This window comes from Strongylocentrotus purpuratus, unplaced genomic scaffold (assembly GCF_000002235.5).
Source record: "Strongylocentrotus purpuratus isolate Spur 01 unplaced genomic scaffold, Spur_5.0 spur5_scaffold_13, whole genome shotgun sequence".
Taxonomy (NCBI): domain Eukaryota; kingdom Metazoa; phylum Echinodermata; class Echinoidea; order Camarodonta; family Strongylocentrotidae; genus Strongylocentrotus; species Strongylocentrotus purpuratus.
The window spans coordinates 72,433-88,875 of NW_022145598.1; the positions used below are offsets into that span (position 1 = coordinate 72,433).

General features: G+C 36.1%; 1 protein-coding gene across 5 annotated transcripts in view; it reads right to left on the bottom strand.

The window, feature by feature from the left end:
* Positions 1-16,443, bottom strand: part of LOC100892823 (centrosome and spindle pole associated protein 1) — an 87,239-nt gene that overhangs the window by 37,056 nt on the left and 33,740 nt on the right. For all 5 annotated transcript variants that reach the window (XM_030982658.1, XM_030982656.1, XM_030982655.1 and 2 more), the window contains exons 13-17: positions 16,226-16,286; positions 15,723-15,854; positions 14,515-14,639; positions 12,517-12,629; positions 11,115-11,174 (exon numbers count right to left, since the gene is read on the bottom strand). In XM_030982658.1, the coding sequence (XP_030838518.1) occupies positions 11,115-11,174; positions 12,517-12,629; positions 14,515-14,639; positions 15,723-15,854; positions 16,226-16,286 (491 nt within the window). The remainder of the gene's footprint in view (positions 1-11,114; positions 11,175-12,516; positions 12,630-14,514; positions 14,640-15,722; positions 15,855-16,225; positions 16,287-16,443) is intronic.

Consider the following 16,443-nt stretch of genomic DNA (forward strand, 5'->3'; position numbering starts at 1 on the left):
CAGACATCAGTGCTACATGTATTATACCATACTCAATACAGTAAAACAAATTAAAACAAATTATAAACAAAACACTTGATTTCACATGTATGTGAACTGTGAATCAAGCACAGACTGTGTTTTTAAAAAAAAAGGACAACAGGTGATTTTACTTTTAAAGCATCTTTTTTTTTAAAACAAGTACATGCTTTATTAAGAATACACATGTATTTCCAAAGCACGTTCACATCCATTCTCAATATATTGAATCTGCTTATAAAGTGCATAAATTTCATAAACAAGAGAGTAGAAATTCAAAATCCCATTTGCCAGAAGCACTGCACAACCTGTGAAGAAAAAAGAAATAAGTGTGAGTATAAAATAAATCATAAAATATGATGGAAATGAGGGAAAACAACAACACTCTATTTACGTCCTAAGAGGGGTTCATCGATGTTAGAGGCCGAGTCTTTTTTTAGGTAAGATGAAAATGCTTGTAGAAACTGAAGCATGTTGTCTTGCTGAATCGAGGGTACTGGGGAAGGAATGAAAGATGTTGTTTAGTCAATCATTAACCTAGCTATATGAAATAACAAAACATACTGTATGAATGGACTGATAAAATCGTGACTAGTTGGTCTAAATCTTGACTATATTAACAAATATTCAATATATTTAGCAGGGGGCGGGTTGTCTCTCTTCCTCTTTCTTCTCTTTCTGTCTCATCCTCCCCCTCCTACTCTTTCTTTTTCTTTTTCTTCTGCTTCCCCCTCATTTTTTTCTTTATCTTCTTCTTCATGAATGTGATTGGAATGAAAAAATATTGTTTTCATGGTAAAACCTGACTGGGTGTTATGTCAATAAGCAAAAAGCTACAAAAACCTCAATTTTTAGTTGTATACACTTGGTGCAATCCTAAAAGGAAACTACACATAGGTAAGTGCAGTAATTACTGGCTTGCAAAGATGCGGCAGCTACTGATGGATTGAATTCCTTGAAATGTCCTGTGGAATGGATAGATTGAACAGGACCATGACAAGTCCTGTGGAATGGATAGATTGAACAGGACCATGAAGAGATCATTCATATTCTAGTGTGCAAGAACGACAAATGTTAATGAACATTAATATTCAAACACAATTAGTGCATATCATGGAAAAGTAAGTATCACAAAAACAATCAATACATGTACATGTCACATAGTACACAATGACCATAGTGAAGCTCCTAGATTACGTTATGTACACTCATTCATTTTTTCAACAGGATGTATACAAATAATCAAACCTGTATTCTAGAAAAGTTTTTATTGAATGTTACAAGAGACAGATATGAAAAGAGGGAAATAATTACTCAGGAGGTTGTTTTGTATCTCATTCTGTTGCCTGGGATTGAAACCTAAAAGATGAGAAGTGAACAAAGTAATGTTTCTCATTAGCATGCATTCAAACATTATAGAGCATATTAAAACACAAGGAATTAATTCAAAATAACAAGTCCATCAGTAAAAGAAATTGATACTGATTTTTCTTGCACCATGAAAAACGGATGTATTTGTGATTACTTCAGTACTCTTTAATAAGCTCAGGTATATGCCCACCACATTACAATGCCCATCTACAGATAGCATGAGCAATTATGACTACTTGTACTTAGACATGACAATGAAGTATAGTTAGGTACAGTATTATTCTAAATGTTTACAATGCGTTATTCATAGTGTAATGTGACTCTTATTCTTCATAATTTGTTGTTTTACAAGTACAAGTGTAAACAGCACAGTGTATTGTGAGTAGAAGTCTTGAGTAGAAGGACGAGTAAAGCATTAGATGGAGATGTTGTTTACCAGTGTTGGGATTCTCTGAAAACCTGACCTGACCTTGGTTGACCTGGTTTGAACTTCCATAATTCTGTGTGGGCTTGACTATATTGGATTCCAGGGAGAAAGAGAGATGGCATAAACTCACTTTGTTTCATTAAAATCAAAAGAGAGACTACCGGTATGAGGCTGTGAATCTCAGAAACCCTTCAAATACAGACTATGAGCAGAGTTGCTGATATTGTGGCTTTCAAAAGCTTACTAGATATTCAGATTACCATTCAAGTCATATGCTTATCTGTTTTGTTAATTATTATTGTTGTTTTAATGTTGTTTATATATTCAAATTTGTTATGATTGTACAAAACTGTAAAGCGCATAGAGAAATTCACAATTTATTATGCGCTTTATAAATATACTCTATTATTATTATTATTATGCTGAGAATGTTATAAAAGAAGGAAGATAAGAAGAAAAGTAACAAGAAGGGGGAAATACCTTTGATGGCTGTAACAAAGATTTAAAACTATCACAAGTAGGGTTTACACATACAGAACTCATGAGGGGGAGAAAAAAAAGGGGGAATTAATATGAAATGTCAACTTCTCTCTTTCACTGTCCAGCATGCTTTAGAGCATCTCGTGTATACTTTGGAATTTTATAATGTAGCAAGTTATAAGTTTTCCTTTCGTTTCTACAGCTGCCATATGTACCTCATACACAAAGCACAATTCTATTAATGTGCAACTGTATAGCGTACACTCAACAAGTGTCATATTTCAAAACTATCTTTGAATCACTGATGAAATATCTTAGCACAAAGTATTGACAACAGATTCATTCTTTCTATAATGATAAGCAGCCTAATGGGTGCAAGTAGATCTCATACTGGGGTTCTTTACAAAGAATAATAATCTGGATTTATATAGCGCCTCATACGAAATACCGTGTCTAGATATTATTACCTCGGTCACAGGATTCATTCACGCACAATGTGCACCATCTCCACTCCCTGGGGAGTATTCCTACTGTATGGTCACCATGAGGGCATATTGAAATTACTAACACAAAAGCTTTTGTCATCCTACCAGGTACCCATTTATCTCCTGGGTATGGAGTGGCAAATGTAGATTAAAGCCTTGCCTAAGGATTTTAGTGCCGTGTTGGGGATCGAACCCACGACCTTTGAATTTCAAGTCAAGTGCTTAAACCACTTGACTACGACATCTCTTCTAACATGAAGACATACACAGACCAAACACAATGAGTCTCACTCGTCCGTGTACAATTAAAGAAGTTAGTACGAGTTAAGAACCATCAATTTTACCTATTGTAACTGAAGTTCGTTGACCTGCTGAACCAGGATTCCCAAAGAACCATAAGCTTAGAAAAAGAATGTTGAAATAATAAGATATTAGGTAGAAATTAAGTGTATCATAACCACCAACAGTTGAAACAGAGGATCGAAAAATGTTCTAAGCAGCCCTATTGGTATTTAACTTTCTCTCAGATTCTGAAACAAAATTCTGGATTTAGCTCATGCTGCGATGATAGTTATAAACCTTTAGGTCAGTCAGAAACCCCCTGATTTACAAGCTGATCGCCTGTCTGATTATCAAGATATTTATGATTGGAATTACAAATTTTGAAAACCGTTTGCCAAACTGTTTTCATAACACTACCGTCTATTGGGGAAAACGAGTATGGTAAAACTGGTCACTCAAAGATTTTTACTTTTTCAAGCACTTCTTGATCATTTTGAAGCGCAATTTTTTTAGGGCTTCAATATTACACCATTATGACTGGCACTGATAACACGTAGGGCCGTGTAACTCTGATTTAACATTGTTAAACGATCCCTTTAATACAGAAACAGAACTGTGATCAAACTTCTTGATAAATTACTTTAAATTTATTTAAACTTAACCAGCTACATGTACCATGCACTTTGTTCATGAATGTGTTTGGTTTCCAGATTCATGTTTCATTTATACACTAATATGGAACAGGTAATCCCTGAAACTTAATAATACATGTACAACAATTTGTTACATTTAAGAGATTGGACAGAAGTAGGAAATTAAAAAAGACTAAAATAAACTAGAATTATTTAATTTAAAAAGAAAAAGTTTATTTTGGGTGTCAGATGTACATTTTAATATAATTTGCAATTAACTGGTAAGTGGTTCTGTTTATCAACACCCTGTGTGTGTACAGAGTGCAAGTCGTGGTATTTATGATATGTCCATACATGTATCACCCGACCATGCATACATACATTAATAAAAGCAATGCAAAACAGGAACAAACATGTTAAAAAGAAGAGCAATTACTTGCAAAGGGGGGATGGTGAACTCTACTGCTACCCTGCTTGTCTTCACCAGTAGGTACTGCTTGAGAGTCTTAAAACAAAGTGTAAAACAAATGAACAAGATATAACACTGTCAAGACACACAGATCAACAGGGATCTTCATGTATTAAACATGAACATACAGGCCCAAATTCACAAAGCAAGGTTTGAGCTCAGACTAAGGTTTGAGCTCAAACCTCCTTTTGTTTCGCCAAACCTCCTTTTGTTATTTTCAAACCAGGTTTGTAAATAACAAAAGGAGGTTTGGCGAAACAAAAGGACCCATAGGAAAGAAATGAGCCTGCCGCATACTCCTGCGGCAGACTTGCCGCAGATCTGCAGCAGACCTGCCGCAGACAGTCATCTTTTTCACATGCAAATTAGTTTTGCCGCAGACTTGCCGCAGACTTGCCGCATACTCTTTCAGTATGATGAAGAGTCTGCGGCAGGTCTGCCGCAGACTTGCTGCAGACCTGCCGCATACTCTTTCAGTATGATGAAGAGTCTGCGGCAGGTCTGCCGCAGACTTGCCGCATACTCTTTCAGTATGATGAAGAGTCTGCGGCAGGTCTGCCGCAGACTTGCTGCAGACTTGCCGCATACTCTTTCAGTATGATGAAGCTACCCATAGGAAAGAAATGAGCCTGCCGCATACTCCTGCTGCAGACCTGCCGCAGACTCTTCGTCATGAATATTCATATCTCATATAGACCTGCTGCAGACCTGCCGCATACTCTTTCATATCCAGTACGTGGCAATAAAGTATGCATGTAGAAGAACCAGTGATAAACTGATTGATACTTCATAATCGATATTGGCAATATCGATATTACCAATTAGGTAATACTAATATATATATATATATATATATTACCAATTAGGTATATTCTATTCTCAATTGTATTAACTTCATCACATTGATCATTTGAAGTGTATTCAAGAGTAACATTTATAGTGACCCAGGCTTGTACACATATATATACTAAATATGTATATTGTTTCTTGGTTAGTAATCATAGTTTCTTGGTTAGTAATCAATATATCTATTGCTTAAACGTGAATGTAATTGTAACATGATCAGACAAAATAATCTATTGGTTAATAATGGCAAAAGGAAAATAGAAATCACAAAAATGATGTGCATTGTCTTAATTTGCTTAACAAATCATGATAAATGTATTTTTCTGTCACACGTGTAAAGTAATAATGAATATGCATGAGATGATTGGTTTCAATTGGCCCTATTAGACTTTAATGGGATTTCCTGTGGCAGACCTGCCGCAGACTGTTCCTGTGGAGTACTGGTATGCGGCAAGTCTGGAGCAAAATTTCATCCTGCCGCAGATCTGCCGCAAACTGTTCCTGTAGCATACTAGTATGCGGCAAGTCTGCAGCAAAATTTCATCCTGCCGCAGATCTGCCGCAGACTGTTCCTGTGGCATACTGATATGCGGCAAGTCTGCAGCAAAATTTCTTTCTGCCGCATACTTCGGCATACTCTTTGCCGCAGACTAAAAGTCTGCGGCAGGTCTGCGGCAGATCTGCGGCAGGTCTGCGGCAGGTCTGCCGCATACTTTTCACTTTCCTATGGGGAGGTTTGAGCTCAAACCTTGCTTTGTGAATTCGGGCCATTAGGTATGAATCACATTATTTATAATCTTTTTTCCATCTTCTGTGTCAAGCTGGCTCTTTAACCTGTAGACTATTAAATTCTATCTCACATTCACCATCGGTTTAATACAGGAAGCCTTGGTTTAATAGCGGAACCCTCGATTTAATACAGGAACCCTCGGTTTAATAGAGGAACCCTCGGTTTAATACAGGAACCCTCGGTTTAATAGAGGAACCCTCGGTTTAATACAGGAACCATCGGTTTAATACAGGAACCCTCGGATTAATAGAGGAACCCTCTGTTTAATAGAGGAACCCTCGGTTTAATACAGGAACCATCGGTTTAATACAGGAACCATCGGATTAATAGCGGAACACTCGGTTTAATAGAGGAACCTTCAGTTTAATACAGGATGATTGGTTTCCAGTAGGCAATGGGTTGGTCTCTAGTTTGTTAGTTTCTATTGACTACAAGTTAACTCCCCTAACCACACCCCACCCCCACCCCCCACCATGGTTTTTAGTTTCCTGTATAAAGTTGTGCTCTTTAATCCCCAATGCCATACTGTTTGCTTTTTGCCTTTTCATTTTTTAGGGGGGAGGGGTCTTTCCCCTTTCAGATGTTGTAGATTTTAAACTTTGAAGGTAATAGAATAGAATAACATTGTACATACTATGATAGGGGGTCTTTGCCCTTTGACCTCTGAGGTCGGCTTGGGGCCGTTGACCCTGCGCATGGTTGACCTGCTTACTGGTAGTCTGTGAGGCTGGATGATTTACTTCATGTACAGGTACATAACAAAGAAAAAGCAAAGAGTCTTTGATAGTAATCTATGACAATAATATAACCTGTAAATCATGTTGCTATTTGGAGTTAAACCCCTTTCCTAAACCAGAGGAGAAAAGTGTATGAGATAACCCAGTCAAGTAGAAAGAACTTCACATCCCTCTAGATCTCAAATCAGTAAAATAACATGTTCATCTACAAATTAAACCAAACAAATAACCTGACCTTCTTATTGCCCAACCTCCAGAACAAAACATAAAACATCTCCTTTTTTAATGTCAATTCTAATAAGAGAGAACTTAAAATACATTTTAAATTAAGTTAATATTATGAGATATGATCCATAAGATGATCCATGTTCACAAGTTAACAAATCTTCACTTACCCATGTAATCTTCCAATGAATGAATAAGAAACAAATGAGGACATGATACACGTTTACAAAATGAAATTTGTTTCCATCACATATACATTGTAATGCATGTACACTCGTAATGAGAAGAAAAAAAATCTCCATCATTATGTCATTGTGAACCGATAGTCTATTGATATTGAATGCTGTTTCAAACTTCATTCATGCCAATGTATTTCTTACATTTGTTTTAAATGCTTATAACTGATTTGTAATGTTTCGTTGGAAATATGAATACATTGAAATTGAAATTGAATTGAAAAAAAGAAAATATAATCTTTATGTACATATATCTTTGAACCTTCCTCCAACAACAAAATACCTGTGTTTCATTACATGTACTAATCATAAGTCTACATTGGTTTTTTGTTTTCTTAATATTCTTATTCAACTTTTCAGATGATGAGGACTACTACATGTACATATGTACATGTATGAAAGAAATACTAGATGAGAATAAACATTAACTCTTGCCAACTTTGTAGACTAATGGAACTAACAATGGGGGTTAGGACTACCATCATGTGACTACCATCATGTGACTACCATCATGTGACTACCATCATGTGTGACCATCATGTGTGACTACCACCATGTGCGACTATCATATAATCATCATGTGATTACCATCATGTGACTATCATCATATGTACATATATGAAATGTAGCAATCCAAAGAATGTATTAGTCTTAGGCAGCAAATAAAGAGTAACCCATGATAATATCATACCATCTAGCTTGTTAGGCCTTGATGAAACTGAGTGAGAGGCAGGCATGCAAATAGAGGGGAAATCATTTACATTTTAGTTAATAACCTGTACACATGTACACATACTACATTAGGAGAACGAAAATGAGTTCAAATTTACCAAATGTGGCATACTGTACATTGAATAACCTTATGGAAAGGAATCTACAGTACATCTAAAACATGTGGAACAAGTCAAAAGTAACTCTTTAAGACCTAATGTGTATATTTCTGACTGTATATCATCCAGTATGTGTATAACATTGTAGATAATAATAATAATAATAATATGGATATTTATATAGCGCCGGTATCCGCCAGGCTCTGACGCTCATGGCGCTGTACATACATGTATTACTGTCACAAAAATATAACTTCTTAACTAAAATAAAGTAAACTAAAACACAAATTATAACGCTACATTGACATGATTAGATAGCACTGTTTAGAAAGAGATGGGTTTTTAGAGCAACTTTGAAGGCATGAAGGGTAGTTAAATTACGAATACTAACTGGCAGCTTATTCCAAAGGGACGGACCAGAATGAGAAAATGCTCTATCCCCCCAGGAACTGCGCGTCTTAGGGACAACTAATAAGGAGGATTGAGATGAACGAAGATGTCTTGTAGGCTTATACTTAACAGTCAACTTGATATTGTAGGAAGGAGCAGAGTCATACAAGGAATGGAAAACTAGCAACAACAACTTAAAAATAATTCGGTCACATACCGGGAGCCAGTGAAGAGTTTTGAGAATGGGGGTGATGTGGGTTCTACGAGAAGAAAGTGTGACAATACGTGCAGCAGTATTTTGCAGTTTCTGGAGTCGAGAAAGTTGTGTGTTAGGGAGCAGATAGAGAATAGAATTACAGAAATCTAAGCGTGATGAAATAAGAGCATGTACAAGTTTCTCTGTGGTTGAACGACTTAAGTATTAAGATGTGTGTAGATTAATCTGAATCACACTTTAAATGAATGTACAGAACATATTATGTCTCAAGAACATTTAGGCTCAGACTTCAAACCATATGAAACACTTTACTCTTTGTATTTACCTGAAAAAGCATCTGCATTTTTCCCTGTCAGAGTTCCTGCTCAATGGAAAGATTAAGTGATTACATAGTGAGTTTTCAGTAGGCCTACAGGTTGGTCTATTTGATATGTACTTTTTATATAACGTTGGCAACTGTGCAATTTACAATGATGATGTTAAAATCCAATCATAACAGCAAACAAATGAACTTCCTTTTAGTCTAGACAATAAATTAGTAATCTAATTATTTATTATGACCGTATTTCAATCTGAAAGTGACATACACATAATCTAAACCATTGGATCTGGAAGTGGATGGTATTAAAGATGGAAAGGAAGACCAAATATTTCATGGAAATATGTGGTAAAGAAAGAAAGCAGTAGGTTGTTGAAAATGAGGAGGATGGTGGAGATAAGAAGTGGTGGAAGGGAGTGAGTAACCTCTTGTTAGAGGTGGAAGTTGCTGACTTTAGAGGTAAAGACCAGTTTTGGAAACGCCCCCTCTCAAAAAATGAAATGGAAGCTCTTATTGTGAAAGAATATGTTTTGACTAATACGTGATGATACAAATTTTGCTGAGAAACCTGCCTACTAATTGATATATTTGGTAATTATTATATTTATTTGGACCTGATAGATATCGTGCACATGTTGCGCACATGTCGCGTAGTTCCATATACATCTTTCTGTGTACAGTGCTTGTAACTTTACTAAGACTGGGCCGAATTTCTTATCATTTTGATGATTCCAGAACCTTGCAGTACACACCAATACTTATATGCTAGATGATCAACCTTTTCTGATCGATTCCACAATGTTTCTTTCACGATGCAATTGCATGACCATAACTGATCTTTATCTTTAATGAATGATAATGTCTTCTGAAGATTGATCCAAGTCAATTGTACATTCTCTAATAAATGCAGTTCAATGAACCTGTGATTGATTGGAGAACTTACATCTAATATCAAAAATGATACAGTCCATCCATGACCTTTCATACATGTACCTCCTCAAAAACTGATGCAGTAAAGTCAAGCATAGTGTATTTCACATTTCTGTATTGATCAACAAATTATAAGAGACAAGTATAAGGCACACCCCGACTTTTGATTTTTGGCGACGGAAAAAAAGTGCGCCTTATATACGGAGATTTACGGTACATGTACATTTGTGTATGTACAAGCTTTTACTGCACACAGGTACTTTCTTTACATCCCTATTTGCATTTTTCTTCATGTCAATATGTACAAATCAATAAGGTGCTATAATTCATACCAGCATCCAGCATGTAAACTACACTTGTATCAAAGCTTTCTTATTCAAAACATTAAAAAAGTATGCCTCATTGGTCCAATGCTACAATAATTGCTTCTGTGGCAAGTGCTGCAGTATTAGGAAGGAATTAAGGTTAGGGTAACCTTATCTCAACCCGTTACCCTAATCCCAACCCTGAGATGGAATACAGAATTAAGGTTAGGGTAACATTATCTCACCCCCTTACCCTAATCCGAGCCCTGAGATGGAATACAGAATTAAGGTTAGGTTAACCTTATGTCATCTCCTTACCCTAATACCAACCCTGAGATGGAATACAGAATTAAGGTTAAGATCAACAGTAAGTAGAAATAATGAGGTGCAATCATTTCACTGACCAATTACAAATCACCTTGTGATTGGCAGCCACAGAGTATTATAAAGTAACTTCATATCGTGGTTACAAACATGTACACCAGCATTTAGCTACATTATACTACATGAATAATTAGAAACACTCTATACCGGTATATGCAACTGTCTACCTGAAGTGTGCCAAGTATGTACAGTTTCAATTGTGGCATAATAACAAACAAGTGCTATCTGCAAGGTAAAGTTAAGTTAATAAACACCACATACTTCTGCTTCTGATTGAAAAAAACTGCACGCCTGTACATGTACATGTTGAAGCAGAGAATGGGTCATAATGTGAGAGATGTGTGTATTATATACAGGAAGTAAACAAACATTTAATGGTGTGAAGAAATGTGCATCTTTTACAAGTTCTGTTTATCTACATAGAAGTGATCTTCTGACACCAAATGACATCTGTGGATATGGGGAAAAGAAGTGCTTCAAAGAGTTGAAGAGGTTAATACTCTAAAAAAATAAGATTTGTGCGAGGCTAAATATCTGATGTCAGATCAAATGACCTAAAATTTGTATGAAGAACAGAAAATGGTAAAAGATAATGTAAAGTGTTACTTTAAACCAGTTCTAACAAAGTTCAGTGCAAAGGATATGAGACAAATTTGTTATTCTACAAACTACAAATCAAACAGGTTACTACATGCAGATTATAAATGATTGGTATCAGGTGATGGGGATGAAGTGTTTTACCGCCTAAGTTGCTTAGTGACTTGGTCATCTCTCCTACCCAGATCTTCCCTGCTTGGGATTCTTCATGTTGATAAATAAATAGAAACAAGAACCAAAGGTAGTAGCAATAAAAAATGATTCATGTCAAGAATAATTCTGATTCATTAGAACCATCTGTAACTCAAGCTTTCATGTCAACCTTCTCAGCAAAAGCATCAAGTACCACCTACGTAACCTGTGGAGGGTGAGGCAGTTTATCAATAAGCCAACATGCCACGCTGCGATGAGGGCTCTTGTCCTTTCTAGACTAGACTACTGCAACAGTCTCTTCAGAGTTCTCAGCCAAAGGGACCTTCTCTGCTCCTCTTCGAACTCACATACAACCTCTTCGACTTGAACTTCAGAGAACGGCAGAGAATAGCTGTTAAGATCCTACTGCCGATCTACAAGTCTCATAACCACCGATGTACCCTGTACATTGCAGACTGCATGATTTGTTGTCCTCGAGTCCGAAATACCAGCTCATCATCATCCATCTGGCTCACTCAGTGTCTTTCCAAGAAACGTGCTGGTGAATTGTCTTTTCCATCGGTTGCTCCAAAACTGTGAAACCAGCTACCTACTGCAGTGCAGACGGCCTCATCTGTTGACCACTTTAAGAAATGACTAAAGTCACATCTATTCTGCTAGAAAGTACTTTATTACCAGCCTACATGATATACATATACTTAACTGATCTTTGAGAAGTAACCAACTTTTGTTTATAGGTGGCCCAAACATTGTGAAGCAGTGTGTGCAGCGCTTTAAAACCGCAAGGAAAAGGCGCTGTATCAAATATCTTTTCGATTGGATTGTGTTTACTATCAGGCAGATTGGCACCCATGCAGTCTCAACTCCACCCAGTAAAGGACGTATACCCGTTCACACACAAAATGTCTTGCCTCTTAGATACGGACTTCGTATCTGCAGTCTGCTTTGAACCGTCTTTAGATCGAATGTTTGTATAATAACAAAATAATAACATCTAAGATTTATATAGCGCTGGCATACAAATACAGTTTCCAAGCGCTTTACAGAACAAATGAAATGAAAATTACTTTTAAACTAAATATGTGATATGTATCTGCACGAACATCGTATAAACCACGTTCGCACAGGGAAAATTTACTTTAAAGCTGTTTAGTTAAAGAGCTTTAAACTAAACAGCTTTAGATACAATGAATGTTATCCCTGTGTGAAAAGGCTGCTATTCAAATCATGATTAATAATAACATTATATGGTGCTGGCTGTTGGACAGGTAGATAATGACATAGTAAGTGATAGAGCTATAACAATAACAATTGTTATAATATGATAAATAGATAAATATTATACAGAAGGCACAACTACCTTTTTATTCCTTTAAGAAGTTTGACTACTCACTTGGATTAGGATCTGGTTCTAGTGGATTCCTCATGCCGTAATACATGTATGGATCTGTATTGGTACTCGGTTGGTTGATTGTTGATGGTTGAGGGTAATTCAAAGAGAATGGTCTAAGAACAAGAAAAAAAGAGAAAACCTTCATCCTAGCAAGCTTAGTCACAAACAAATTGTTTACTTTTGAATCAAACATTTCTACGCAGCACTTTAATACAGATCAACACATGTTAATTACATGCTACAATGACATGTGCACACTTACATCAATAATATCAACCTACAAAATCACATGGCTCTTCTTACTCAAGTCCTTAATGGTAGTTTTTAAGTCTCCAGTTTGTTTTTCTGTTTGCTTGAAATTTGATGTAATTCAAATTGTTGATAACTTAACTTTCTGTTTGTTTTGCTGTTGTTTGGGGTGGAGTGGGAGAGCCACTAGCCATGTCAAGCAAATAAAAAGTCAAATAATTGCATGAGAAGTTGTCCTTTACTGTTTATTGTCGAGCCCTGATACTGTTGACTTTGTAAATCACAGCCGTTAGCCAAAATTCAAAAAACGAGCCTCATCTTTTTCATCCTTCTCTTTCTAAAGAGAGCTAATAATGCATTCAGTTCTCAAGAAGGAGCTGTTATTGTAGAGTTGTCATAGTCACTTTGGTCAGTCACACCGTACGTACTTTGGTCAGTCACACTGTACATTTTTTGGTCAGTCACACTGTACGTACTGTGGTAAGTCACACTGTACGTACTTTGGTCAGTCACGTTTTCGTCAGTCCCACTGTACGTACTTTGGTCAGTCCCACTGTACATGTACATTTTTGGGTCAGTCACATTGCATGTACTTTGGTCAGTCACACTGCACTTACTTTGGTCAGTCACACTCTACGTACTTTGGTCAGTCACACTCTACGTACTTTGGTCAGTCACACTCTACATACTTTGGTCAGTCACACTCTACATACTTTAGTCAGTCACAATCTACATTTTTTGGTCAGTCACACTGTACGTACTTTGGTTAGTCACACTTACCTAGCAAGGCACTATATCATAAATGCATTTAATATTTGTTTATTACGGGTACAGTCTAAATGATTTCATAATAGTCCCCTTAAGGTATCTGGAATTACATTGCGTTGGTTCCACATGTATTTATGTACACAAATCGCAGCAAGGGGGTATTAAACCATCTCTATAATTCAGCCAATATTTCTACCTTCATTCAGTATATCTTAAATACAAAAACACAAATTACACTTTTATACAGTGCCAGCTAATGTCCTGTTAAAAAAGTCAAATCCCTGGTGTATATTTGGGGTAAGAACGGGGAAAAACAAAGATGTATTTCTTTGGGTATAAGTATAATAATAGCAAGATGCTAACAATCATGAGCTGCTGTAAAGTCATAGGGCAGTACTAAACTAAGGCTATTCCAGTTTATATATTACTTTGAAGGTAAAAGAGATGTTGCTGTAACTGTCTTACTCGCTGGCCTCAATACCACTCTAAAAATCCAAAGGCTAAAACCATCTTTAGCCAAGCCTGTTTTATCCCATGTACGTTCTAACAAAAAATCACTGCCGATAAGTGGCCTGCCCCTAAACATATAACACTGAAGCCTTTTACCCCATACCTCTAAATGTTCTATGTACCTTGGACAACTATCTTCATGTAGCAGTACTTAGTGTTGATTTCATAGCATTTATCAGTCATGTCTCTTTAATTGTTAAACTGCCAAATGGAATGTGTTCAAACAATGTCCAGTTCAGTTCAATTCAGTCTAACTCAATTCAACTCAGTCCTTTTCAATCCACACACTGAACTTAATTACATTAATTTCAATTCAATTCAATTCAATTCAACTCAATTCCTTTCGTTTGGATTGAACTCAATGTAATTCAATCTAATTTAATTCAACCAATCTAATCTAAATTACATTTAGTTTCAATTCAATTTAGTTTAACTCAATTGAACTTGATTCCAATTCAAACAGTGTCTTACCTTTCCAGGAGTTTTGGCTGAGATTTGGCCAATGCTTCTTTGAGTCCTAGATCACCAATAGGTTCCTTTGGTTGAGCAATCTGAGAGTAGGGCCTGGAACCAGCATTGTATGAAGGTACCTGGGACTAAGATATCAATACATCCCCATGTTAATACACTACTTAAACAAGTTCATGCTCATTCCAGGGCCCTGTCTTATATAAATAAAGCTTCATTTGATTTGATTTTTTAACTTATATTTGATATCGCTTGTAACCCTACAATATAGAGATCAATGATTGTATTAATCACTAGCTTTCAATCATCTCTGATCAAGCATAGACCTTTGCAAGACAGAGTCCAGCTTGAATAAAACAAGCACAGTTCTTAGTAGTCCTTTATAGACTTGCATAAACCAGTCATAATTCTATGGTATGACAAGCATGCCATAAAAATGCCATTACAATGATTTCCATGAGAACCCCTGTAGAAAGAAGTGGAGAGACCTCCTCCCTCCCTCTCCTCTCTCCCTCTCCACCCTCCCTCCTTCTCCCCCACCCTTCTAGATTGTATCTAGCAATGCAAGCATATCAGTGTGCTAGTGAAAGATGACAATTTGTCGCTGTGTTACGAGGGTAAATTATCTGCTTCTGAAGATATTGACTGAAACTTGGATTGCCTTCCCAAGTTATTATGTCAAAATTGTTTTTTTATTTTTTTATTAATGATATCTTCTGAATTTGATACAAACCTTTAACAAGTGATACCTTTCAGATTGAGAACAGAAAAGAAAAGAAACACTTGTAGAATCAAACTGCAGGGCATTGTCAGGTTTCTAGTCCCTTTAACTAGCCCAAATTGGCATTATATCAGGGACAGTTTGAGGTCTACACTAATTTCATCTTTATGTGATTAGCAAATTTACTCTTCGTCTATAAAGTGTTTCATCATTCCCAACAAAATTTAATACATGCATTGAAAGTGAGAAAGTGTGGAAGAAAAATATATAATAATTCTAATCTTTCAGGAGTGATTAGATTTTGTCACAGTTTGATTGAAAGTTGATCAGTACTAATCACTCCAATACTAATCAATTCCTAACTTGAACTCCTATTAATAACACTATCAAATCAACCCCAACCTTATATGTACATGTATAACCCTATTACAACCCAAATCCTAATACCAATGAGCCTAGATAAAATGAAAGATGACACTCCACTATTCACCTGTATATCTTGGATGCCATACTGTGAGCCAGGGTACGGTGTAGTAGAGACTGGTTGAGGTCTATTCCCATACTGCTGCTGCTGCTGCTGATGGAATGATGGTGTGTAACTCTGGGGAGGAGGTTGTTGTACCTGAGATTGAGAGAAAGAGATGGGGGAGAGGTTGCTTTATTTGTTGAATATATTGTGTTACTAATTTTGTATGCAGTTATCATTTTGTGTAATGCTTTTTACAACGTTCATTATAATTTGTTTTTATGTCAAAGATTTGTAAAAAAATTGTGCAATTCAGCTTTTGGGCTGCAATATTATTTTTGAATAAATAAACCATTATATATATATATATATATATATATATATATATATATCACAGTGATTCCATAGGACTACTTTGTATCCTACATATACCTCATTATTTATCACCAAATATCATTAGAATTAGCTCACTTTCCTCTTCTAAAAATAAATAAAATGATCTTCTTTTGACAATAATCATGTCTTACCTGAGCAGCGGATGGCTTAGTAGACCCAGGGAATCCAGGACTTTGATCCATCGCCTTCTCCCTAAAACAAGATCAATTTTGATGAATTTTTGAGGCAAACATTTATGATTAGGTAGTAATATGAAAATAACAATACAATTGTACTTCCAGGAATAACATCACTTAAAATGTACAAACATAAGTAAAATCGTACTAACAATTAAGCATTAAAAAATGCA